The sequence below is a fragment of the Bufo gargarizans genome, chromosome 1 (genome assembly GCF_014858855.1).
Source record: "Bufo gargarizans isolate SCDJY-AF-19 chromosome 1, ASM1485885v1, whole genome shotgun sequence".
Taxonomy (NCBI): Eukaryota; Metazoa; Chordata; class Amphibia; order Anura; family Bufonidae; genus Bufo; species Bufo gargarizans.
The window spans coordinates 666,045,370-666,071,876 of NC_058080.1; the positions used below are offsets into that span (position 1 = coordinate 666,045,370).

Genomic DNA, 26,507 nt, shown 5'->3' on the forward strand with positions numbered 1-26,507 from the left:
GACATCTTCAGGCCCCCCAATTCAGTAGACAAACTAGGACGACCCATTGTCCAGTTAGGTAGGGCACAGATATGCAACAATTTTAATTACGCGTCTTGTAATTTCGGCCAGTGCCGCTTGTTGCATATCTGTACCAACTGCTTCAGGGCTCACCCCCGAGTAGCTTGTTCATTAAAGTCGGTGAAAAATTATATGAGCGTGGTCGATACTAATCGTCTACAAGCAATGTTGCAAGGTCATCACAACCCAGGATTCGTGCAGTTCCTGGTGTCAGGGTTCCATGAAGGGTTCCACACAGGGTTAATCACGACCCCCGAGGTCACGCATGAGTGCGGGAACCTTCAGTCAGCCGAAAGGAATCCTGGCTCAGTAGACACACTCATAGAAGCCGAGTTAGCTAAAGGGTTCTTAATCGGTCCTTTTGAAGCACCCCCATTTCAACGGTGGAGAGTCAGTCCCGTAGGAGTCGTCACAGGCAAGTTCAGTAAGAAGGAGAGACTCATCATTGACTTGTCTGCCCCACATGGTTCACAGGTTCCCAGTCTCAATTCCCTCATTCCTTCAGAAGAAGTGGGCATGAGGTATGCTTCCATAGACCAAGCCATCGCCATCATCATGCAGACAGGTCCCGGGTCCGCATTGTCCAAAGCAGATATATCGGACGCTTTCAAACTGCTCCCCATTATGCCAGCACTCTGGCAATGGCACGGTATCAGGTGGCGAGGCCTGTATTACTTTGCCACGAAACTCACCTTTGGTTCCAAGAGCAGCCCCTGGCTCTTCGATCAGCTGGCCCAAGCCCTCCACTGGGTTCTGGTACACAAGGTGCGCTGTGAGTTCGTCATCCATTATCTGGACGACTTCCTATTGATTGAGGGCCCAGGGGCTGCTCCTCTGGGGCTGGGGAAGCTACTGAGGTGTTTTTCCCAGTTGGGGGTACCTGTTTCTTCCAAAAAAGTAGAGGGCCCGTCCACCGTGATCACTTTTTTGGGCATCGAGTTGGACTCCCAACGCATGTTAGCCAGGTTACCCTCGGACAAGCTAACGAGAGTCCGAGAAGTGATTCACAGGTTTTCAGCCACGTCGGTGGTCACTAAGACTGACCTTCAGTCGCTACTGGGTATGCTGAATTTTGCCATGCGCATCATTCCGCAAGGCAGAACGTTTGTATCCCGCCTGCTGGCGCTCCTTAGCACCGCCCCAGAACAGGACAGCCCAGTGCGTCTGGACAGCCAGGCCTTAGCGGATCTCCGTATGTGGGATCATTTCCTGGACCAGTGGAACGGGGTGTCCCTATTCGTCCCCAAGCTGTCGTGCCAGTCCCCCTTAGTTTTCTCGGACGCGGCCGCCGGCACAGGGTTTGCCGCTGTTTTTGGCACGCACTGGGTTGCAGACAGATGGCCGGCTGAGGCGGTACTAATCCCAGGGTTCCTCCACTCCTCGGCACTGTTTGAGCTGTACCCCATCGTGGTAGCTGCTCACATATGGGGCAGTCTCTGGGCGAACCAGTCCGTCCTGTTCGTGACGGATAACGCAGCCGTCGTAGACATCCTAAATAGTGGATCGTCAAAGTCAAGCCACGTCATGGGTTTCCTTAGGCGGTTAGTTCAGCTGTCCCTATACCACCATTTCCACGTCCATAGCGCACATGTACCAGGTGAGCAAAACCTGGCTGCCGACGCCTTATCCAGGGCTAACTTTTACCGTTTCTTTCAGATCATGCCAGAGGCAGATGCGACAGGCGCCACCGCTCCTCCTCACGAGTCCTTAATGTTAACATAGCCGACCACCTTGAGACGGCCCATGCTCTGATTCGCGATTCTCTCTCGCCCAACACGACCCGAGCATATCACACCGGGTGGAAGATGTTCTGCAGGTTCCAAGGGGAGCATCCTCAGGGGGAATCCAGTTTTCCAGATTACATCCTGGCGTTTATTGGCTACTGCCACTCAGTGCACAAGCTCTCTCACAGTACAGTCAGGTCATACCTAGCGGGAGTACAACATTTTTTCTCCGTCAGTCATCCCGATCAACCATCACTTTTCGCCATGCAGGCTGTTAAGGCAGCACTCAAGGGCTTAAGCAAATGCGGGCCTCAAGGCCGAGGCAGCAGGCAAGGGGTCACCGGGCCCCTCTTCCGCAATCTATCCGACATCCTGGACAGTAATCCGTTCGGGGTTTTGCCCAGCTTGGTACTCAAATCTGCCATCTATTTAGCCTTCTACGGCTTTCTGAGGCCCGGAGAGTTCACCTGCTCTTCCGGCAACAGTAAGTTCCTCACGGTCAGCCAGCTGGTCCAGAACTCCGAGGGGTTCACGTTACTGCTCAGGACGTCCAAGACCTCCCAGGTGGGCCCCCCGGTCCCGGTGTCCTTCTATTCCACTTCACACCAGTGGTGCCCCGTCACGGTGCTCCGTCAGCTACGGTCCGCCTTGTCGGGGTCTGGCCCTAACAGCCCACTGTTACCCTTCGGGGTGGTTCCACTCACCACCCATCAGTTCGTGTCCCATGTCAGATCACTGGTGGCCAGCCTGGGTGGTGACCCCTCCGCTATCTCGGGACATTCATTCCGCATAGGCGCTGCATCCGCAGCCTCCAAGAATCAGGTACCTGCACACGTAATTCAGAAGTTAGGGCGTTGGCACTCGGCATGTTTCACCCGATACATACCTCGCCCCGATACCGAAATGTCAACAGCGTTTCAGAGCCTGGCTTTGTAATTTCGCCACAATAAAATACTTTGCCTATCAGTATGTCTCTTGCCCTCTTTCAGGCGTCCCTCCACGACGCGGTTGCGGCACAACTCTGACCGCTTAGGGTTAGGTTCCCTAGGTTAGGGTCAGGTACGTACCTGGTGGCCCCGACCACAAGTGTAAGGCCGATTCATTGGCCTGTGTTTGTGGGAGGGGCTTGGCCGCCTATATCAGCCGTCAGCACCCTCCCACATGTGTACGACGTACGAAGTTCTCCCTCCCACCCGACCCCCTTTTTCTGTTACTCTCAAAGGGGATGCCCTCTTTCAGGCGTCCCTCCACGACGCGGTTGCGGCACAACTCTGACCGCTTAGGGTTAGGTTCCCTAGGTTAGGGTCAGGTACGTACCTGGTGGCCCCGACCACAAACAGCTGTTGCCAGGAAGCTTCTCTTGTGACAGTACAATCTATTACTCCTGATGACATCCGCAGCCATACCTCTGTTGCCAGATACAAAGCCAGGAGATCATGGGAGGTACAAAATAAACTTAATATAGGCATTACCTTTACCAATGGTGTATAATAATAATACAATATTTCAAATTCATTATTTTTAGAGGAAGGATCTAATATTACTGCTTAATATCCTCCATTAAAGGTAACCTATGATATTCATGCTTTAAAAAGGCTCATCCCACAAATAAAAAAAAATAAAAAAATATATATAGTAATGTCACCATTATTTTAACAATATCAGTGAAAACATTTCTATGTTTAACATTCACTCTTTTATTTATTTTTTCATGTCTCTTCACTTTCTGTGGGCAGGCAGCATCAATGTAAAGACTGTGGGTAGGGACAGACAAGGACAGTGAGTCCTAAGGCTAGTACCCAGCCTGTTTTCCCTACCTATTTACAGTAGAGCTATATAGCTAGACCGCAACTGGTCAGCGGTCCCTACCCTATAAGTGCAGAAGCGGACTAACAAACACAGATAGACAAACACAATACCAGAGTCATCAGAAATCAGCACCAGGTGGCTATGCAGTACCAAAATGTGAGACAGAGAGTGGTCATAAGACAAACCTCAGTCATAGACACAGAGGAATCAATCAGCAATGCAGGAACAGGGAACAAGGAACCTAGCTAGTGAGCCAAACAAAGACTATCACTGGCACTGGTGTGTGGCCAGGAATCCCTGGATCAGAACCTGATAGGTCCATGACTCAGTGCTCCATTAGTCAGAAACACTAGCACATAGTAATAGAGCAGCTGAGCAATCAGCTCACTGCTAGTCTCCTCCAGCACACGCCCAATACGGGGAGAAACAAAGCATTGCATCATGTTGCTAAGGATGCAGTTGCATCGCCAGGGGGTATGGCTCAGCAGAGCGTCTCTTCCGACACAGCCATGGAACCCGGAGAGGTAAGTTTGTTACAAGCAAGTTACATTTAATGATCAAGCACCTGCATCTCCCAGGAGTGATTTGCAGTCATCTCCTGTTAACCTCTTCCTCCTTGCAAGGAAAATAGTCCTTCACACACAGCCTCTATGATTCCATGAATAAATAGCTCTATGCTTTACTTCCATTCCCCAATTTCCTTCTCCACTTCCCAGAGAGTGACATATAGCTATATAGTTCTACAAATTCAGAAGTAAGGATGGATGAATGAAAGGGAGTCTGCATTGCTTTATCTCCAGCACTATCAGATGACTATACCTGCACTGAGAGGAGGTAGGGAGCAGGGAGGCTACTGAGCATGTTGCTCCTCTTTTTGAGGGACAGTCCCTATTTTTGACCCAAGTCCCTGATTTATATGCTAATATTTAAAGTAATATGGAAGCGCAGGAAAAAAAAAAAACTGCTCAAGGGGCTGCACATGCTGTACAAACATAAAGGAACTTTTAGTCACCTCACCAATCCCCAGCCACTTCAGTTCCTGTTATTATCCTGAAAAGCCTATTAATGCTGCTCAATCACTGGCTGCAGCAATGACCCACCTCAGCCAGTGATTGGATTTTTCACAAAATGAGATTCAAGTGTTCCTCTTTGACCCAAAGGTTTGGTGGTATGCTATTACACAAGAAATGGTTTTGTGATACAGACTCTGCTTATGCTCTTGTCTACATGGCTTCTTACCTATAGGCAAGCAAGGAAGGTTTTCAGTATTTTTATAACATACAGTATCTCACAAAAGGGAGTACACCCCTCACATTTATGTAAATATTTTATATCTTTTCATGGGACAACACTGAAGATATGACACTTTGATACAATGTAAAGTAGTCAGTGTACAGCTTGTATAACAGTGTAAATTTAGTGTAACCTCACAATAACTCAACACACAGCCATTAATGTTTAAACCACTGGCAAAAAAAGGTAGTACACCCCTAAGTGAAAATGGCTAGATTGTGCCCAAAGTGTCAATATTTTGTGTGGCCCCATTATTTTCTAGCACTGCCTTAGCTTTCTTGGGCATGGAGTTCACTAGAGCTTCACAGGTTGCCACTGGAATCCTCTTCCTCTCCTCCATGACAACATCATGAACCTGGTGGATGTTAGAGACCTTGCGCTCCTCCAACTTCGCTTTGAGGATACCCCACAGATGTTCAATAGGGTTTAGGTCTTGAGACATGCTTGGCCAGTCCAGTACCTTTACCCTCAGTTTTTTTTAGCAAGGCAGTGGTCGTCTTGGAGGTATGTTTGGGGTTGTTAGCATGTTGGAATACTGACCTGTGGCCTAGTCTATGAAGGGAGGGGATCATGCTCTGCTTCGGTATGTCACAGTACATGTTGGTATTCATGGTGCCCTCAATGAACTGTAGCTCTCCACAGCTGGCAGCCCTCATGCAGCCCAAACCAGGACACTGCTCTTGACTGTAGGCAAGGAACTCTTGTCTTTGTACTCCTCATCTGGTTGCCACCACCACACGCTTGATACTATCTGAACCATATAAGTTTATCTTGGTCTCATCAGACCACGGGACATGGTTCCAGTAATCCAAGTCCTTAGTCTGCTTGTCTTCAGCAAACAGTTTGTGGGCTTTCTTCTGCATCATCTTTAAAAGAAACTTCATTCTGGGACAACAGCTATACAGATCAAATTGATGCAGTGTGCAGCGTATGGTCTGAGCACTGACAGGCTGACCCCCCACCCCTGTAACCTCTGCAGCAATGCTGGCAGCACTCATATGTCTATTTTGAAAAGACAACCCCTGGATATGACACTGAGCACATGCAGTCAACTTCTTTGGTTGACCATGGCGAGGCCTCTTCTGACTTGAATCTTGTTAAAATGCTGTATGGTTTTGGCCACCATTGTGCATCTCAGTTTCAGGGTGTTGGCGATCTTCTTATAGCCTCGGCCATCTTTATGTAGAGGAACAATTTATTTTCAGCTCCTCAGAGTTCTTTGCCATGAGGTGCCATGTTGAACTTCCAGTGACCAGTATGAGAGATTACATGAAATTTTACACACTTCCTCCCCATTCACACCTGAGACCTTGTAACACTAACGAGTCACATGACACCAGGAAGGGAAAATGGCTAATTGGGCACAATTTGGCCATTTTCACTTAGGGGTTTACTCACTTTTGTTGCCAGCGGTTTAGACATTAATGGCTGTGTGTTGAGTTAGGGCTCACTCATAGGACCGTTGCCCCTCTGTGCCCCTGCTGTGGACCGAAAATTGCGGTCCGCAATGCACAGGCACTGACCGTGGGCCAGCCGCATGCGGATCACGGACCCATTCACTTAAATGGGTCCGCGATCCGTCCGTTCCGCAAAATGATAGAGCAACTTCTATCTTTTGCTGTACAGAAGCACGGAACGGAACCCCAGGAAGCACTCCGTGGGGTTCTGTTCCGTGCTTCCGTTCCGTTCCGCACCGCATCTCCGGATTTGCACACGGCAGGTGCAACGTGTATTGCGGATCCGCCATATGTGGCCCGCAATACGGCAATGGAGGGGGCAACGGTTGTGTGAACGAGCCCTTATTTTGAGGGCACACCAAATGTACACTGTTATACAAGCTGTACACTGACTACTTTACATTGTATCAAAGTGTCATATCTTCAGTGCCGTCCAATGAAAAGATATATTAAAATATTTACAAAAATGTAAGGCCCCTTTCACATGGGCGAGTTTTCTGCGTGGGTGCAATGCGTGAGTTGAACGCATTGCACCCGCACTGAATCCGGACCCATTCATTTCTATGGGGCTGTGCACATGAGCGGTGATTTTCACGTATCACTTGTGCGTTGCATGAAAATCGCAGCAAGCTCTTGCAGGCTTCATAGAAGTGAATGGGGCTGCGTGAAAATCGCAAGCAAGTGCGGATGCGGTGAGATTTTCACGCACGGTTGCTAGGAGACGATCGGGATGGGGACCAGATCTTTATTATTTTCCCTTATAACATGGTTATAAGGGAAAATAATAGCATTCTGAATACAGAATGCATAGTACAATAGGGCTGGAGGGGTTAAAAAAAAATACTTTTTTTAACTCAATCCACTTGTTCGCGCAGCCGGCATCTCTTCTGTCTTGTTCTGTGAGGAATAGGACCTTTGATGACGTCACTACGTTCATCATATGGTCCATCACATGATCCATCACCATGGTAAAAGATCATGTGACGGACAATGCGATGAGCGCAGTGACGTCATCAAAGGTCCTATTTCTCACAGATAAAGACAGAAGAGATGCTGGCTGCGCGAACAAGTGGATTAAGGTGAGTTAAATTTATTTTTTATTTTTTTAACCCCTCCAGCCCTATTGTACTATGCATTCTATATTCAGAATGCTATTATTTTCCCTTAAAACCATGTTATAAGGGAAAATAATACAATCTACACAACCTGGAACCCAAACCTGAACTTCAGTGAAGAAGTTTGGGTCTGGGAAACACAGTCAGTTTTTTATCACGCGCGTGCAAATGCATTGCACCTGCGTGATAAAAACTGAACAACGGAACGCAATCGCAGTCAAAACTGACTGCAATTGCGTACCTACTCGCGCGGGTTTGCCGCAACGCATCCGGACCTTATCCGGACATGCTGGTGTAAAAGAGGCCTTAGAAGTGTACTCACTTTTGTGAGCTATTGTATATCTGTATGTTGTATGTTATAGATGTTTATATGTTCTAGGCATGGAACGGTGAATCATTATATATCATCTTTCATTCAGCAATTTTTACAAATAATAACTAAACAGGACTGTCCACATTTTTTAATGACAAGAGTTTTTCCTGAGTGGCCATGGGCTGTACAGGAAAATGCAAACCAACAAGTGTGCTTCATGGGTCACCACATTGCTGGATCAACCATTTCTTCCTTATTGTAAAAGGGTTGGTAATTGTATTTTCCTGTTTCTTGCAGGCAGTATAGTGTATCTGGGAATGATGATTGGAGCATTCTTCTGGGGAGGCCTAGCAGATAAAGTAGGACGGAGGCAATGTCTTCTCATCTGCATGTCTGTCAATGGATTTTTCGCCTTCCTTTCCTCATTTGTCCAAGGATATGGATTATTTCTACTCTGCCGATTACTTTCTGGATTTGGGTAAAACAATATTTCTTTTTTGATCTTTTTCTTTTTGAATAGTTTTGCTTAGACGCTTAACCAACTTCCAAATCGTTTGTATGAAAAACTGAATACATAATGGCCCACACTCACTATGGTAAGAGCGCCACTTTTGTGGCATTGTTTGTGACAAATTTTACCGCTTCTCATTGTAGACACATTTATTATTCAGCTGCGCCAAAATGAATGACTTCTTCTGACATCCTTGACATTTCCTGGTTATAAACTAGAATGTGGATGTGGCCAGCTGATACATTTATAAGGCCGGAATCCACAATTCTGGTGCAAAACGTGGCCCACATTAGACTAATTTAGAGTTGGTGTAAAGCTTCTGGTGGACAGATTTTTGATGTGTGTGGACAGATATTTGGCACATGTTGACAAACTTCCAGGTCACGTGGACAAAATTTTTGGCACATCTGGACAAATTACTTCGAGCATGTGGACAGATTATTTGAGTATTTTTTGGTGCAAACTAAGCAATCCAATAGGTGATGTAAAGTTAGACTAGATAGTGTAAGGATGTGACGGATTTATAGGAAGTCTGTCAGCTCATTTTCATCTATTTAACTACGGCCAGTGGACTGTAGGTGACAGCTTATAGGGGAATACCTTTTTTTCCCCACGACAGAGGTTCTGTGCCTCAGAAAATGAAGCTTGATCCAAGATGCAAAAGAAGCACAAGTGCCCAGTTGGGTGGCCTATAGCGCAGTAGGAGCCCAGGCCCTCCACTCTTATCCAAGCCCCTCACCACTTATTTGTTTCTAATTAACATCTCCCTCTGCTCTGAAAGCTCACATAGGCCCAGTGTGCTTTTCTGACCTCACTTGGAGGCCTGGATGTACAATGTGCTGTAAGATTTCAGATTTTCGTTTCTGTATTAACAAGATTACTTTAGTCTATGCTTCCCAGAATGGAAATCTGGCATCCCCACTGATGGGCTACAATAGCCAACTATGGGACATCAGGAAAAAGCAGGGTGGAATAGGAAATGGCACAGTGCTTTACCAGATACAACTGTATACTAGCAATCTCAGTGGAGGCCACATTGTTCAGACGAGCATTGATAGCAAAGTATATGGGCCGAGGCAATTATTGGAAGTAAATGTTCCTACAAATGCTCATTCCTGATAAATGGCCTTAGTCAACGTGTTGCCAATCACCAGACAAATGCTCGTTTGGCAGGTGATTGCATCTCTGATGCGGCACCTAATATCATCATTCGTAGGCAGAACATTCCCCTGTGTAAACGGGAATCTACTGCCAAAAAACAAGGGGGCAAATGATCATAGAACGATTATTTATTTCCATACATCATCATGTAAAGGCAGCTAACGAAAGGGTAATGACCAGAAACTAACTTTCCTATATACAGTATGTTTGTTCTTGAGATTTGTCCACCATTGACCCATGTAAATGGGCCTTTTAGATGCAGCATTCAACCTTTAAAGGGGTTGTGCCATAAACTACTTTTGACTCTAAAGTTTATTTTCATCAAGTTCACTAGCTCTCATTCATCCCTGGATTGTTTTTTTTTTTTCATAGTTTTTTTCAAATTTACCTAATTTTCACAGGTTTCTTTTACCCGCCCCCTGCTTGAATCCTACTTCCTGGTTTGTCATGTGACTGCTATCCCATAATGCCTTAGGACAGGTGACACTAACCAGTTCATTTTCTGCCTCCACATATTCAAAGTGCTCAGTGTAACCGGATTTATAACAGGCACAACTTGTGCTAATGTCCATCCTTTGTTTGAACTAAATTTATCCTTATGTCTGTCTGTCTATCTATCATCTATCTATCATCTTCCTGCCTGTCTGTCTATCTGTCCATCCATCCATAACTGACATATAACTAACACTGCACATAGAGGAGTGGTTATTGAAGGGAAGGAAAAGAAGCGCAGTGAGCATGTGTGTCCTGTATTACAAGGCTCCACTACAGGACGTAACCAACAGCAACTAAGGATTGATACAGGGTGCGATGGTAAGCTAATAGATTTAGAATAAGGCAGTTTTGATAAATAGTGGTATTTGAGGAAAGTGATATAACAGTGATATCTGTTGGGCGGGATAAATATATATTAGTGGCGCAACCCCTTTAAAGGGGTTATCCCATGATTAATGCAAGACATTAAAACCAGACATTATACAGTATAGTGATTGACAATCTCTTTCTAAAAAACTAAAACTAGCCCTGTACCTCACATGGATCCATAGATCTCCCCACTCAAAGCTCCACATTGCTAGATTTTGTTCAAGCTGACAGCTCAGGGGCATGTTCTTCCTGCTGCAGTCCTCTCCCTATCACAGATCGGGGTGGGGGGGGGGGGTTCAGCAATGTGGACAGAGAAGTAAGAAAAAGAACAAACAGTAAATGGTGCTATATGCTGGAATCTTAATTAAATGCCATTACAAAAGGATTCAGATCCAGGGGCTGTTTTGAAAAATGTAGAATATTTTTCATGGGACAACCCCTTTAAAGGGGTTTTATGGAACTGTACTGTTATTAATAACTTATTCTTAGTATAGATTATCAGTATCAGATCCATTGAATGGGAGCAGGGTTGCAGTAACAAGGCCACTACACAGTGAATGGAGCTAAGTAGTTTTGTTGCTTGGTTCTGGACAGCAGCTTCTAAAAAGCTGATTGGTGGGGGTTCCAGGGGTCAGACACCCCATGATCAGTAGTAAAGTAACTATGTTTGCCAAGGTCTATGAGAGATTTTTCAAACATCCAAATAAATTGTGGATTGGCATCTTGATTGTACGAAATAGCAACAACAGAACAGATGACTTCTCTCTTTTCCAGGGTTGGATTGGCCATAGACCCTACAGGGAAATTTGCCGGTGGGCTTATGCCCAGGGAGCCACTCAATCCCTCTTGATTGCCGCAGGCCAGGTACATAATGATCTGATGCTTAATGGCAACAGGTCCCTTGCTGAAGACAACTGTATTACTGTCCGTCCTCATGATACAATTAAATACTGTTGTTGGTGGTATTTTTTACTGCTCTCAGGTAGAGTTGAGCGGACACCTGGATGTTCGGGTTCGACGGGTTCGGCCGAACTTCACAAAAAAGTGAGTTCGGGACCCGAACTTGATCCAAACTTGACCCCGAACCCAAACCACATAGAAGTCAATGGAGACCCGAACTCTTTGAGCACTAAAATGGCTCTAAAAATGTAATGGAAAGGGCTAGAGGGCTGCAAATGGCAGAAAAATGTGGTTAAGAGCATGGCAAGTGCTCTGCAAACAAATGTGGATAGGGAAATGACTTCAAATAACATAAAATACATAAAAAAAATAATTATGCACTTGATCTAGGAGGACGAGGTCCATATGGAGTAGGAGGTTTGGGAGGCAGTGGATGTGATGGTATAGGTGGAAGCGGCGGTAGAGAAGAAGGAGGTAGCCACTGGTTTTTGGTTTTAAATTGAATTTAATTTTTAAAGGGTTTCTACCACTTGCTTTGCACACATTTCGTTTTCAGACACTAGCGATCCGCTAGTGTCTGATGTACAATACAAGCTAAGTATTATATTCTTCTGTTCGGCCGTTTGGTTTAAAAAAGCACTTTTATATTTATGCAAATGAGCCTCTAGGTGCTATGCGGACGTCTTTTCAGCACCTAGAGGCTCCGTCTACCTTCATAAACTGCCGCCCAGCTCATCGCTCCAGCACGCCCATCTCCTAGTGAATTCGATTCCCCCCCCCCCCCTGCTTCTGGCGTCTGAAATCTCGCGCCTGCGCCGTTCGTCTCTGCATTCGGCGGCATTCAGCGCAGGCGCAGTGGAAATGTCTGACCGCTCCCTGCTCAGACATTTCCACTGCGCCTGCGCCGAATGCCGCCGAATGCAGAGACGAACGGCGCAGGCGCAAGATTTCAGACACCAGAAGCAGGGGGAGGATCGAATTCACTAGGAGATGGGCGTGCTGGAGCGATGAGCTGGGCGGCAGTTTATAAAGGTAGACGGAGCCTCTAGGTGCTGAAAAGACGCCCGCATAGCACCTAGAGGCTCATTTGCATAAATATAAAAGTGCTTTTTTAAACCAAACGGCCGAACAGAAGAATATAATACTTAGCTTGTATTGTACATCAGACACTAGCGGATCGCTAGTGTCTGAAAACGAAATGTGTGCAAAGCAAGTGGTAGAAACCCTTTAAATTAGGGTACACCCCAAAACATTGGGAAATCTAACCTGTGATAACCCCCTCCAGCCATGCTAAAAAAAATATTCAGACAATACCCAGAAGTTGAAGGGGACAGACCCGTCATTCAGTACGTGTAGGAGTGTGCACACATACTGCTCCACCATGTTGCTGAAATGCTGCCTCCTGCTAAGACGTTCAATATCAGCTGGTGGTGCTGGTTGTTGTGGCGTGCTGACAAAGCTTTTCCACATGTCGGCCATGCTAACCCTGCCTTCTTAGGTGCTGGTGGTGCCCCAGCTGCGTTGGCGACCTTTTCCTCCTCCTCTGCCTTCGCCTTGTGCTTCCATTGTGCCCCCGCTGTCAGGTGGGAATGCCACCAGCAGCGCGTCTACCAGCGTGCGCTTGTACTCGCGCATCTTAAGATCGCGCGCCAGTGACGGAATTAAGGACAGTACGTTGTCCTTGTAACGGGGATCCAGCAGCGTGGCCACCCAATGAGCACAATTTAGAATGTGGACAACTTGGCGGTCGTTGCGGAGACACTGTAGCATGTAATCGTTCATGTGTGCCAGGCTGCCCAGAGGCAACAAAAAGCTGTCCTCTGTGGGAGGTGTATCGTCTGTGTCCTCTATATCCCCCCAGCCACGCACCAGTGATGTCCATGAGCTGGTCTGGGTTCCACCCTGCTGTGAACACTGTTCCTCCTCCTCCATCTCCTCATCCTCCACCTCATCATCCTCCAGAACTGTGCCCTGGCTGGACAATTGTGTACCTGGCGTTTGTGGGTGCAGGAAACCACCCTCAGAGCCACTTGTGAATGACTGGCCGGAAACCCTATGAAATGATCCCTCTTCCTCCTCCTTTGCCACATCCTCTTCCATCATCGCCAGAAGCGTTTTTTCAAGGAGGTATAGAAGTGGGATAGTAACGCTGAGGCCATGTTGGTGAAGTACTCGAAACAGTGCAACAAGGAACACAGGTCTCGCATGGAGGCCCAGTCATTGGTGGTAAAGTGGTGCTGTTCCTCAGAGTGACTCACCCGTGCACGCTACAGCTGAAACTCCACTACCGCCTGCTGCTGCTCGCACAGTCTGGCCAGCATTTGCAAGGTGGAGTTGCACCTTGTGGGCACGTCGCATATGAGGCGCTGAGCTGGAAGGTCGAAGTTACGCTGCATCGCTGACAGGCGACCAGCAGCAGGGTGAGAACGCCGAAAGCCCGCAGAGACGGCTCACACTTTATGCAGCAGCTCTGACATATCGGGGTAATTTTTAAGGAACCTCTGCACCACCAAATTCAGCACATGCACCAGGCAAGGGATGTGCGTCAAACCGGCTAGTCCCAGAGCTGCTACGAGATTTTGCCCATTATCGCACACCACCAGGCCGGCTTGAGGCTCACTGGCACCAACCACTCATCGGTCTGTTGTTCAAGGCCCGTCCACAGCTCCTGTGCGGTGTGGGGTTTGTCCCCCAAACAGATACGTTTTAAAAATGCCTGCTGTCGTTTACCCCTGGCTGTGCTGAAGTTGGTGGTGAAGGTGTTACGCTGACCGGATGAGGAGCCGGTAGAGGATGAGGAAGCGAAGTAGGAGGAGGAAGCAACAGGAGGCAAACTGAAGCGCCCTGTATCCGTAGTTAGGTGGACCTTGCCACAGATGGCGTTGCGCAGTGCACACCTGATTTTGTCCCCCACTTGGTTGTGCAGGGAAGGGATGGCACGCCTGGAAAAGTAGTGGCGGCTGGGCACGACATACTGTGGGACATCCACCACCATAAGGCTTTTAAAACTCTCCCTCTCCACCAGACAGAATGACAGCATTTCAAAGGCCAATCATTTTAAAATGCTGGCATTCAGGGCCAGGGATCGCGGATGGGTAGGGGGATACTTCCTCTTCCGCTCCAGTGTTTGGGAGATGGAGAGCTGAACGCTTCCGTGGGACATTGCGGAGATGCTTGGTGACCCAGATGGTGGTGTTGCTGGAAGATCCTCTGTTTGCGGAGTGGCAGGTGGCACTGTCACCCCAGAGGTGGATGAAGAGGCCAAGACTGCAGCAGAAGAGGAAGCAGGAGGAGCCAGCTCCAGTTTTTTAGGTGTCTACTCCACTGCAGCTCGTGCTTTGCACTTAGATGCCTGGTCATGCAGGTTGTGCTTAGGTTGAGAACGTTTATGCCTCGCTTCAGGCTCTGATTGTCATCAGCACATTGTCTGAAGAACTGCCACGCCAGGGAACTCCTTGGAACTGGCTTTAGTGTGCTTGGTCCCTTGCTGCGGTGGGCAGTAGCAGGCATACTGCTGTGCTAGTGGCTCTGTGCGACCACCGCCTTTCCTCCGACCTACACAGGTCACTCGCATGACCTTGATTCCATGTGGGGTCGAGGACCTGATCGTCCTCCTCATTATCTTCCACCCAGTCTTCACCCCTGCCCTCCTTGTCGGTTTGTACACTTTCGAAATCCACAGCAGTTGGCACCTGTGTTTCGTCATCATCCGAGATGGTCCTCCCATATACTCATCTTGAAACATAAGTGGTTTGGCATCAGTGCACTCAATCTCTTTCAATTCTGGGGCAGGGCTAGGTGGATGGCCTGGGAAACCCTGCTAACAGAGTCATCAAAAAGCATAAGAGACTGCTGCATGACTTGGGACTCAGACTGCTTGTCTGATTTGCAAGGGGGTGAGGTGAAAGACTGATGTCCATGGGCTGCAGGTGCCAACTCTGATCTTTCAGCAGGAGACAATGGGAAGGAGACAATGTAAAGGAACTGGAGGCACTGTCAGCAACCCACTCTACTAACGCCTGTACTTGTTCTGGCCTCACAATTCGTAGAGCCGCATTAGGCCCGACCAAATAACGCTGAAGGCACTGTCGCCTACTCGCACCTGAGGAAGGTGTTTCACTTGTGCGTGTAGCTGGCACAGATCAACCATGTCCTCTCCTTGCAACCGGAGCATCACCAGCAGCACCATGACCGGGGCCACGTCCCTTATTTGACGCTGTCTTATTTCTCAAATTTAGGATCTTGCCCAAAATGGGTGTTTTTTTTATAACAGAATATAACAGCAGTAGCTAACATGTGTATCTCACACTGACAGATGCAGCAAAGGACGCAAATTTAGTTTTTTGCCCAAAATGGGTGTTTTTTTCATAACAGAATAGAACACCAGTATCTAATGCGTGTATCTCACACTGACAGATGAAGCATAAGTCCCTGATGTAGGGTACTGCCAAAAATGGGTGTTTTATTAAACTCAGAATATTATTGCAGTATTTCAAGCTTGTATCTCACACTGACAGATGCAGCATAGGCTGCAAAATTAGGTATTTTGCCCAAAATGTGTGTTTTTTTAATAACAGAATAGAACACCGGACAGATGCAGCAAAGGCTACAAATGTAGTTTTTTGTCCAAAATTTGAGTTTTTTTAAACCCACAAAATTATTGAAGTATTTCAAGCTTGTCTTTCACACTGACAAATGCTGCAAAGCCACCAGATGTAGGGTATTGGCAAAAATGGGTGTTTTTTTAAAACCCAGATTATTATTGCAGTATTTCAAGCTTATATTTCACACAAAAAAATGCAGCATAGGCCCCAGATGTAGGGTATTGCCAAAAATGGGTGTTTATTAAACCTAGAAAATTATTGCAGTATTTCAAGCTTGTCTTTCACACTGACAAATGCTGCAAAGGCCCCAGATGTAGGGTCTTGCAAAAAATGGGTGATTTTTTAAACCCAGAAAATTATTGAAGTATTGCAAGCTTCTATTTCACACTGACAAATGCTGCAAAGGCACCAGATGTAGGATATTGCAAAAAAATTGGTGTTTTTTTAAACCCAGATTATTATTGCAGTATTTCAAGCTTGGAATTAAATGTCACAAAAGCACATATGCTGTGCTGGTGCACTGACCTTGCATAAAATGGCCGCCGCCCACCTAACTAACAGACGGATGAAAGCTCTTTTTCTCGTCACTGTGCTCAGGGCAGGGTAAGAAGATTGCGCACTGCACCCACAAAACTAAATCTAGGTAGAGTTAACAAGCACTTCTGGTTAAAGATTCTTTCCTATTCTCTCCCTCACAGCAGCAGCATCCTATCCCTACACTAGTAACAGCAGAGTGATGTGCAGCGCTACGTGACTCTAGCTTATATAGAGGCTGGGTCACATGCTGCACTGGCCAATCACAGCCATGCCAATAGTAGGCATGGTTGTGAAGGATTCTAATTGCACAGAGTTAAACGCTTGTTGACTGGCTACTCGGCAGCCTTTCAAAAAGCACCATAAAATAGCCGGGGTCCAAAAATCCTAAAGTTCGGTACAAACCGAACTTAACAGTTCGGGTTCGCTCAACCTTACCCTTAGGTATTTGGTTCTGCTGGGGCGCTATTTTGTGCTGCACTATGGTATTGCAGGGCCTGCCTTCTTCTGTTGTCCCCTCCTACTTGTTTTGTCCTTCTGCAATTTGGACTCGCCCACAACATGGGGCCACTTTTGATTTTTTTTCCAGGGCCACTTTAAGTTTCCAATCCGCCCCTGCTCTTTTCCATACTTCACCTACACTACTTCTCAGTAAGGCCTCATGCACACGACCGTTGTGTGCATCCGTGCCGTATTCCGTTTTTTTTCGCGGACCCATTGACTTTCAATGGGTCCGTGGAAAAATCAGAAAATGCACCGTTTTGCAGCCGAGACAGTGATCCGTGTTTCCTGTCCGTCAAAAAAATATGACCTGTCCTATATTTTTGACGGACAACGGTTCACGGACCCATTCAAGTCAATGGGTCCGTGAAAGAACACGGATGCACACAAGATTGGCATCCGTGTCCGTGATCCGTGGCCGTAGGTTACTTTCATACAGACAGATCCGAAGATCCGTCTGCATAAAAGCTTTTTCAGAGGTGAGTTTTCACTTCGTGAAAACTCAGATCCGACAGTATATTCTAACACAGAGGCGTTCCCATGGTGATGGGGACGCTTCAGGTTAGAATATACTGAAAAACTGTGTACATGACTGCCCCCTGCTGCCTGGCAGATCCCCCCCCTGTTTTTAACTCATTGGTGGCCAGTGCGGCCGGCCGCCCCCCCCTCCCTCCCCTGTAGTTAACTCATTGGTGTCCAGTGGGCCCCCCCTCCCTCCCCTGTAGTTAACTCATTGGTGTCCAGTGGGCCCCCCCTCCCTCCCCTGTAGTTAACTCATTGGTGTCCAGTGGGCCCCCCCTCCCTCCCCTGTAGTTAACTGCAGTAGCGTACCGGTTGCCATGGTTACCGATCGGAGCCCCAGCGATTACACTGGGACTCCGATCGGTACTCTCCACTGCCACCAATGATAGGGGGGGCGATTTTAATTAGGAGGGGGAGGGAGGGGAGAGGGCCCACTGGCCACCAACGAGTTATCTACAGCGGAGGGAGGGGGGGCCCACTGGACACCAATGAGTTAACTACAGGGGAGGGAGGGGGGGCCCACTGGACACCAATGAGTTAACTACAGGGGAGGGAGGGGGGGCCCACTGGACACCAATGAGTTAACTACAGGGGAGGGAGGGGGGGCGGCCGCACTGGCCACCAATGAGTTAACTACAGGGGAGGGAGGGGGGGGGGCGGCCGCACTGGCCACCAATGAGTTAAAAACAGGGGGGATCTTCCCCCCTGCTGCCAGGCAGCAGGGGGCAGTCATGTACACAGTTTTTTAGTATATTCTAACCTGAAGCGTCCCCATCACCATGGGAACCATCACCATGGGAACGCCTCTGTGTTAGAATATACTGTCGGATCTGAGTTTCACGATGTAGCTCATATCCGACAGTATATTCTAACATAGAGGCGTTCCCAAGTTAAAATGTTCGGGTGTCCGCCTGGCCGTGCGGAGGCAAGCGGATCCGTCCAGACTTACAATGTAAGTCAATGGGGACGGATCCGTTTGAAGATGACACATTGACTTTCAATGTAAAGTCTGGACGGATCCGTCTGAGGCTACTTTCACACTTAGAAATGTTTTAACAATATAATGCAGACGGATCCGTTCTGAACGGAGCCACCGTCTGCATTTTATGAACGCAAGTGTGAAAGTAAAGGGACTCCTGACTTTACATTGAAAGTCAATGGGGACGGATCCGTTTGCAATTGCACCATATTGTGTCAACGTCAAACGGATCCGTCCCCATTGACTTGCATTGTAATTCAGGACGGATCCGTTTGGCTCCGCACGGCCAGGCGGACACCAAAACTACTTTTTTTTCAGGTCCGTGGATCCTCCAAAAATCAAGGAAGACCCACGGACGAAAAAACGGTCACGGATCACGGACCTACGGACCCCGTTTTTGCGGACCGTGAAAAAATACTGTTGTGTGCATGAGGCCTAAAGCTGTTGTCTGTAGCTACAACTCTACTACTACTACTCCTACTACTCCTATTACTACTGCAACTGCTATTGAGCATACATCTGGACCTGTCAATGTTGCACTGCAGATCGGTGAAGCTCCATAAGGCCAATAAATTCCCATTGAATAGTGACTGCTCCCTAATGAATATATTGATAACTCTGTAAGGAAGGCTATTGATTGTATGTGGTTTTAATTAAATGGAATCATTGATTGTGATGTGTAGGCTTGAAGTATGTGATAGTTTAGTGAGACAGAAATGACAATAATTCCAGCCAGCGGATAATGTTTCTACATGATTCAATAGAGGGCTTATTTTTAGCCCATGTAGGATGTTTGTGCTATTGGATTGTATGCGAGCATTGAAAAGGAAATAACATATTATCTGTGCAGTGCAAGTGACATGATATGCCGTCAATATGAAAAGCTGACCGCAGACTGATTTACACTTTTTATTGAAACTAATAAATAACCTTCTGAATATTTAATGCTTCATTTAATGCAGACATCACTCACTGCATTCATATTTTCTTCTATAGTCTTTTTATTTAATCATCTCTTCACCCAAGTAATGAAACTTAAACGCTATGGATAGAGATTAGCAAAGTTATGAAAAATTCGGCTGCTTTACCAACTCGATTCAGCACATTCCATAATATGTAGCGGGTGCAATGACGGGGAATGGTGGTCGCGCCTCCCCCCAACTTTGAACCTCTCAGATGCCGCGTTCATCGCTGATTGCGGCATCTGAGGCTACAATTTAGGCCTTTCAGGCGTTAATCAGGGTGAAAAAAAAAAGAATACTCACCTTGTCCGTTTTCTGGCGTAGAGGCCATTGCAGCCATTTTGATTGAAGACACCGAGCAAAATATCATGGGGTGACGTGATGATGTCATTGCATCATCACGCTGGCCAGATGTGATGACGTCATCTCTAATAACTTCACCACACCCGGCCAGCGTGCCGTTGGGGTGAAGTCGTACGTCACCCAGCGCGAGATGTCGCACGGTTTCTGCAATCGAGATGGCTGCAACGGCCTCTACGCGCACAAATGGTTGAGGCGAGTATGTCGTTTTTTTTACCACCATTTCATGAAAAATAGATTTGTTACCACAAAGTGCGAGGAAATTCGGTTTTGCGGTGAATCAAATATTTCCTGAAACTCTGATCGAAGTCAATTCATTTGACTTCGATTCGCTCAGCACTAGCTATGGACATCTTTGGGGGCAATTTTTTTATTGTTGCATTTTACTGATTATGAGCTAAAAAAAAAACTAAAATTTTTTTCCAATTGGTCTTCAATAAAAATTTTCAACAGCTTTTCTTCTGCAGCTTTTAGTTTTTGTGCATTTGCAGACTTGGCTATTTTTGGAAGAGCCATAGAAATGAATGGAGAGTTCAAGCGTGGGCACAGCTCCATTCATCTTTCATGGGACTGCCGGAAATAGCCAAGCCAGTGCTCAACTATTTTCGGAACTCCTGTAGATATGAATTGAGGGTGAGCGCACATGTGCAACTGCTCTCTGTTGACTTCTGTGGTCCCATTCTGGAGATAGGTGTGGGTCCCAGAGGTGGACCTATCTGACATTGGTGGCATATCCTAGCAACATGCCACCAGTGTCTTAGATTAGACAACCCCTTTACGGCTAGAGCTACACTTACTAAATTGGCCATGACACACATTGCACGGCAACAGATCACTACTACTGAAAGGGAATAGGGTCACCTTATGACCTGAAAGTTGGTGGTGGCAACTTTGCATTACTACCACAGTGATTTGCAGGTTGCAATGCAACCCTATTCAGTTTGATTTGTTGCAATGCTGGTAGCACTACACTTTGATCTTTGGCTGCACAATGCATGTTATGGCCAAAGCAACCATATATCCGTTGCCTAAATCTTTATGCATTCAACCCTTTGTGTCAGGGAAGGATAAAAGTGGGAGAAGAGCGTTTTACTATTTATCATTTAATTTCCCTTCTTGTTGACACACGTATATTATTTAGTTGTACTAACCTCACATTTGGGAATGGCTTGAACTGAACATTAGCCGTATTTGATATTATCTATTATCTATTACAGAGGATTGTGGGTAAAATACTTGGCGAACGCGATCAATGCGATCTTCTAGAATTTGTCACAAAACTTCATGGCTGTTATAGCTCTCAGACAAATTTGCTCCCAAAATAATTAATTACAATAATAGCTGTCACGTAATATTGGGTCTTCCCTGTGATTGATGGTGAGGACTGGAGATCTACTTCATTGTGTTTGTCAGCCTCACAAATACTAATTTTTCATCTTTTAGATAATGGAAATTTGGACAGGTGATAAATAACAGAGAATTCTATGTCAATATTAATCTGCGAAAACGTGAATTATTTCTAAAATAGTTTAAGCTTGTGTATCTGGAAGCAATGTATGTGAATTTATATACCGGTATTTATATAGTGTACTGTTATGACTACCTACTGGAATGTAGATTCTCCACAACTGGTTTGCCACTAGCTAGACTGGGGTGCAGAATTTAAGGGACCCCATGCTATTCACCTTTAACCTCTTCAAGGATTGTTCTTCTGGAATATTATGGTCTTCAGGATAAGGAAGGATTGATGGTAATAGCATTGGTACAGTAGTAATGTCATCAGGAACATGGCCAACGGTCATGATTTACTATCCAAGGGACGAGGTCTGGATCAAGTTTAATCAGGAGTTAAATCAGAAACAGTAGCCCAGGGAACAAGAACCAGGACAGGAATTAACCTGACATCATCTTTGTATTTTGCTGCATTTACTATTCCACTTGATTAGGCTACAATGCATAATTTTGAGTACAAAATAACACTCAGAGATTACATCCACGCACATAATTGGAAACCTCTGCCGTTTATAGTCTATGTACTATAGCTTCCAACTCTGTTGCCTTCACCAAATTACAAAAAAAAACGATTTTACCAGAAACAGCACCATTTTTGTCGATGGGCTGTATTGCACAGTCCTTTTCATTCTTTAACCCGTAAAGGACCCGCACCGTACATGTACGGTGCAACCGGACGTGACTTAAGGACCAGTGCCTTACATGTATGGCGCGAGGTCAGCCAGGCTCTGGGTGAAAATCGCAGGGGGACCGGAGTGCAATGGCTGCTCTTACCGACAGGCAGCCATGCTGGGTAAGGGCAGCATCGGCTATTTTGGTCCCCCTGCAGCTCCGTGCGCTGCGATTGGCCGATCAGTGAAGACCGGCACATCGCAGCGCCAGAAGCACATGTAAGCTGCGGGGCGGGTTGGGGGGGTCAGGGGAGGTGACCGATGCTGAACAAGTTAGCACCTGTCCCCTCCGAGGTTAGGCAGGGGACACCAGTGTTTGGAGTCCCCTGCCAGTGCTGCGATTGGCTGGAACAACGCTCCAGCCAATGGTAGATCTTTAGCTGCACAGGAAAGGGCAGAACCCCCCTGCATGCAGCCACTCTAGCTGGTGACTGCATGCTGAGAGGTTCTGTGCTTCTCTGTGCTCGATCATTTGTGGATCTACCACAGCTTTCACTGCCTTTACTGCTCCTGTATAGAAGAAGAAGTAGAATAACATCTGGAACATCTGCTGCAGTGATTTTTTTTTCTGCAGCAGAAGTTCCAGATCCCTAATTTACCCCCCTTCCCAAGCCCTAATCCTTGTCCCTATCCCTCCTCTCACCCCTTCATCCCCCTCTCCCCCCTTCATGTGTGAAAACACTACATACACACCCCATACTAAATAAAGTTTTACACATTTCACACAAAACACCCCTATAAAATAAAAATGGCCTGTCCATCCAAACGAGTTTACTCAGCCGAGGAGGCATACACGTATCTTGCCTCTGATACTGAGTTGGCCAGTGAGGGAGAAGAGGATGCCAATTTACTCTACTCCTCTACCGTCTCATCATCATCCGCTGATGAGGGACCCTATAGAAGGTGCCCCAGGGAAGCAGCAGAGGCAGCCCCCCAGAGTGACCCCATATGGACCCCACCCCCTGACGATTATCAGCCCCAAATTTCGGATTTTGTGGGCAACTTCGGAATACAGATAGACAGTGCGGGCTTCACTGAACAAGATTTTTTCAAAATCTTCTTCTCTGAAGATTTTGTAAATTTAATGGTGGCCCAAACCAATTTGTACACCCAACAATTTATAGCTCATAACCCTACCTCGCCGTATGCTAGACCCCTAGGTTGGACCCCAGTAAGTGCAGCAGAGATGATGACATTTTGGAGACTCGTGCTGCATATGGGCGTAGTAAAGAAGCAAAACATCAAACAATATTGGAGTTCTGACATTTTCTACCAGACTCCAATTTACAGTCAGACCATGACCCAGAAGAGTTTTGAGTCAATTTGGAAATTCCTACACTACAACGACAATACACAGTGCCCACCCCAAAATGACCCGACATTTGACTGTCTGTTCAAGGTTAGGTCTGTCCTTGACCACTTTAACACCAAGTTTGCTGAGGTGTACACCCCTGATAAAAATGTATGTGTAGATGAGTCCCTGTTACTTTTCAAAGGGAGGGTTAGATTCCGCCAGTACCTGAGTAGCAAACGGGCAAGGTATGCCATAAAAATGTACAAACTTTGTAAGAGTAGACCCACATGTTTATGAAGGGAAAGATTCCTGCATATAACCCCCAGAATGCCCCCCCCATCCTAAGAGTTAACGGAAAGATTGTGTGGGACTTGCTGCACCCACTGCTGGATAAGGGTTACCTCCTCTATGTGGATAACATTATACCAGCATACCCCTATTAATGTCCCTAACTGCCAGAAGTACTTTGCAGCACAGTGCGCAAAAATCAGAGATGCCTCCCTAGATCCCTGGTAGGGCAACCACTGAGAATGGGTGAGAGCAGGGCTCTCCTCCATGGCGGTTAAGTACAAGGAAAAGAGGGATGTCCTTTTACTGACCACCGTTCACACAAATACCAGCTCCCCTGCTCATGTGCAAGGTACCACTACCACTGTAACCAAACCAGTTTGCATCCTGGACTACAATAAGCACATGGGAGGGGTTGATCTTTCAGATCAAGTTCTGAAGCCCTACAGTGCCACATGAAAAACTAAAGTGTAGTACAAACATCTGGCTGTACACATTGTACAGGTGGCAATCTACAATCCGTACATGCTATTTCAGTCTGCAGGCTACACAGGAACTTTCCTCCAGTTCCAAGAGGTGGCTATCAAGGCCCTAATCTTTCAAAGCCAGGCGGGGAGGGTTCCAGTACTTCAAGGAGTCATGGTGCCCGTGTCGTACCAGGGCAACATTTTCCAGGTCAAGTCCTCCGGACAACAGGGAAGGAAAGGACCCAAAAAAGATGCAGGGTGTGTTCCAAAAGGGGGATAACAAAAGACACAATTTACTACTGCGAAACCTGCCCTGAAAACCCTGGCCTGTGCATGCAGGAGTGTTTTAGAATCTACCACTCATCCGTGAAGGATTAATTTCATCCTTGATGTACCCTGTAATTTTACCACCTTATACAGTACCTCTGATTTAGTCTGCATAGCTTACATATCCACTTTTCACCTACCACTACATATTCATTTCTGTGAAACAGCTGTTGGGTCAAAAGTGCCCTTTCCACCCCTTAAAATATTCGTATGAGGGTTGACTTTCCAAAATGGGGTCACTTCTTGGAGTTTTTAATATCTGGGGCCTCAGGAATTTTTTAAATGCGATATGGCACCTAAAATTCATGTCTGTTTATTTAGGCCTGCAAAATCCATATTTTTGCAGTTTGCCTCTAGAGCCCTGCTGTGCCCCCATACAGCAGGTTACAAGCACATATGTGGTGTTTCCTGAATGGGGAGAAAATGGGGAACACATACTGAGGTGCATTTCTTCTTTAACCCTTTGTTAAAGTGAAAAATTGGGGTCTGCTAGTTATTTTTTTAATTTTACAACTGTGTGCTTTGAAATCCTTTCTCTAGTATTTCTGCCTTCTGTGAGACACCTGTTTGCTGAAAAGTACCCTTTCCACCACTTAAAATGTTCATACGGGGGCGCTGTTTCCGAAATGGGGTCACTTCTTGGGGATTTTCATTTCTGGGGACCTCAGAAATTTATTTAATGAGACATGGCAGCTAAAATCCATGTCTGCCAATTCAGGCCTGTCAGCAAAATTCATATTTAGCAGTTTGCCTGCTGTGCGCCCATACAGCCGGCTACAAGCACATATGGGGTATTTGCTGAATGGGGAGAAAATGGGGAACATATCCTTTAACCCCTTGTGGAAAAGAGTTTCTGTCTTCTGTGAGACACCTGTTTGCTGAAAAGTACCCTTTCTACCACTTAAAATGTTTGTATGGGGGTGCTGTTTCCGAAATGGGGTCACTTCTTGGGGTTTTTCATTTCAGGGGTACCTCAGGAAATTATTTAATGCGACATGGCAGCTAAAATCCATGTCTGTTTATTCAGGCCTGCAAAAACCATATTTAGCTTGACTCTAGAGCCCTGCCATGCACCCATACATTCGTTTTTTGAACACATATGGGGTGTTGGCGTATTCGGGGGGAAATGGGGAACAAACTGTGGGTGTAAATGTAAAGCAAGTTTTTCTGGAAAAACCAAGCGTTTCCTAATTCTGTGAAAGGCCTGATAGCTCAAAGTGCTCACTACACACCTTGAAATATTCCTTGAAGGGTGTAGTTTCCAGAATTGGGTCACTTTTTGGGGGGTTTCCACTCCAGGGATACCTCAGGGTGTCTTCATATGAGACATAGCTCCCAAAAGCCCTATGGCGCTACTTCCATTTTGAACCCTGCCATGCACCCATACATTATTTTTTGAGCACATATAGGGTGTTGGTATTTGGGAAGCATTGGGGAACAAACTGTGGGGTGCATTTTGTCCTGTTACCCCCTTTGAAATGGAAGAATGTGGGTGTAAAGCAACTTTTTCTGGAAAAAATTGTAATTTTTCATTTTCACAGCCAAGCGTTTCCTAATTCTGTGAAAGGCCTGATGGGTCAAAGTGCTCACCACACACCTTGAAATATTCCTTGAGGAGTGTAGTTTTCGGAATGGGGTCACTTTTTGGGGGTTTCCATTGTAGGGCCACCTCAGGGTGTCTTCACATGCGACATAGCTCCCAATCACTATTCCAGCTAAATCAGCTCTCCTAACGCCATATGGTGCTACTCCCACTCTGAAGCCTGCTGTGCACCCATACATAATTTTTGAGCACATATGGGGTGTTGGTGTATTTGGAGGGAAATAGGAAACAAAATGTGGAGTGCATTTTGTCCAGTTACCCCTTGTGAAAGTGAAAAATGTGGGTGTAAAGCATATTTTTCTGGAAAAAAAAAATTTCTATTTCATAGCCAAGCGTTTCCTAATTCTGTGAAACGCCTGATGGGTCAAAGTGCTCACTACACACCTTGAAATATTCCTAGAGGGGTGTAGTTTCTATATTGAGGTCACTTTTTTGGGGTTTCCACTCTAGGGCCACCTCAGGGTGTGTTCAATTGCAAGATGGCGCCTGTCAATTATTCTGGTAAAATCTGCCTTCCAGAAGCCATTTGGTGGTCCTTTCCTTCTGACCCCTGTGGTACGCCCATATAGCAGTATACAAGCACATATGGGGTATTTATGTAATCAGGAGAAAATGGGCAATAAATTAGGGGGTGCAGTTTCTCCAGTTCCCCCCTTGTGAAAGTGAACAATTTGGG

General features: G+C 46.4%; 1 protein-coding gene across 2 annotated transcripts in view; it reads left to right on the forward strand.

The window, feature by feature from the left end:
• SV2C (synaptic vesicle glycoprotein 2C) overlaps positions 1 to 26,507 on the forward strand; it is a 157,019-nt gene that overhangs the window by 35,162 nt on the left and 95,350 nt on the right. For both annotated transcript variants that reach the window (XM_044291982.1, XM_044291989.1), the window contains exon 2: positions 8,069 to 8,249. In XM_044291982.1, the coding sequence (XP_044147917.1) occupies positions 8,069 to 8,249 (181 nt within the window). The remainder of the gene's footprint in view (positions 1 to 8,068; positions 8,250 to 26,507) is intronic.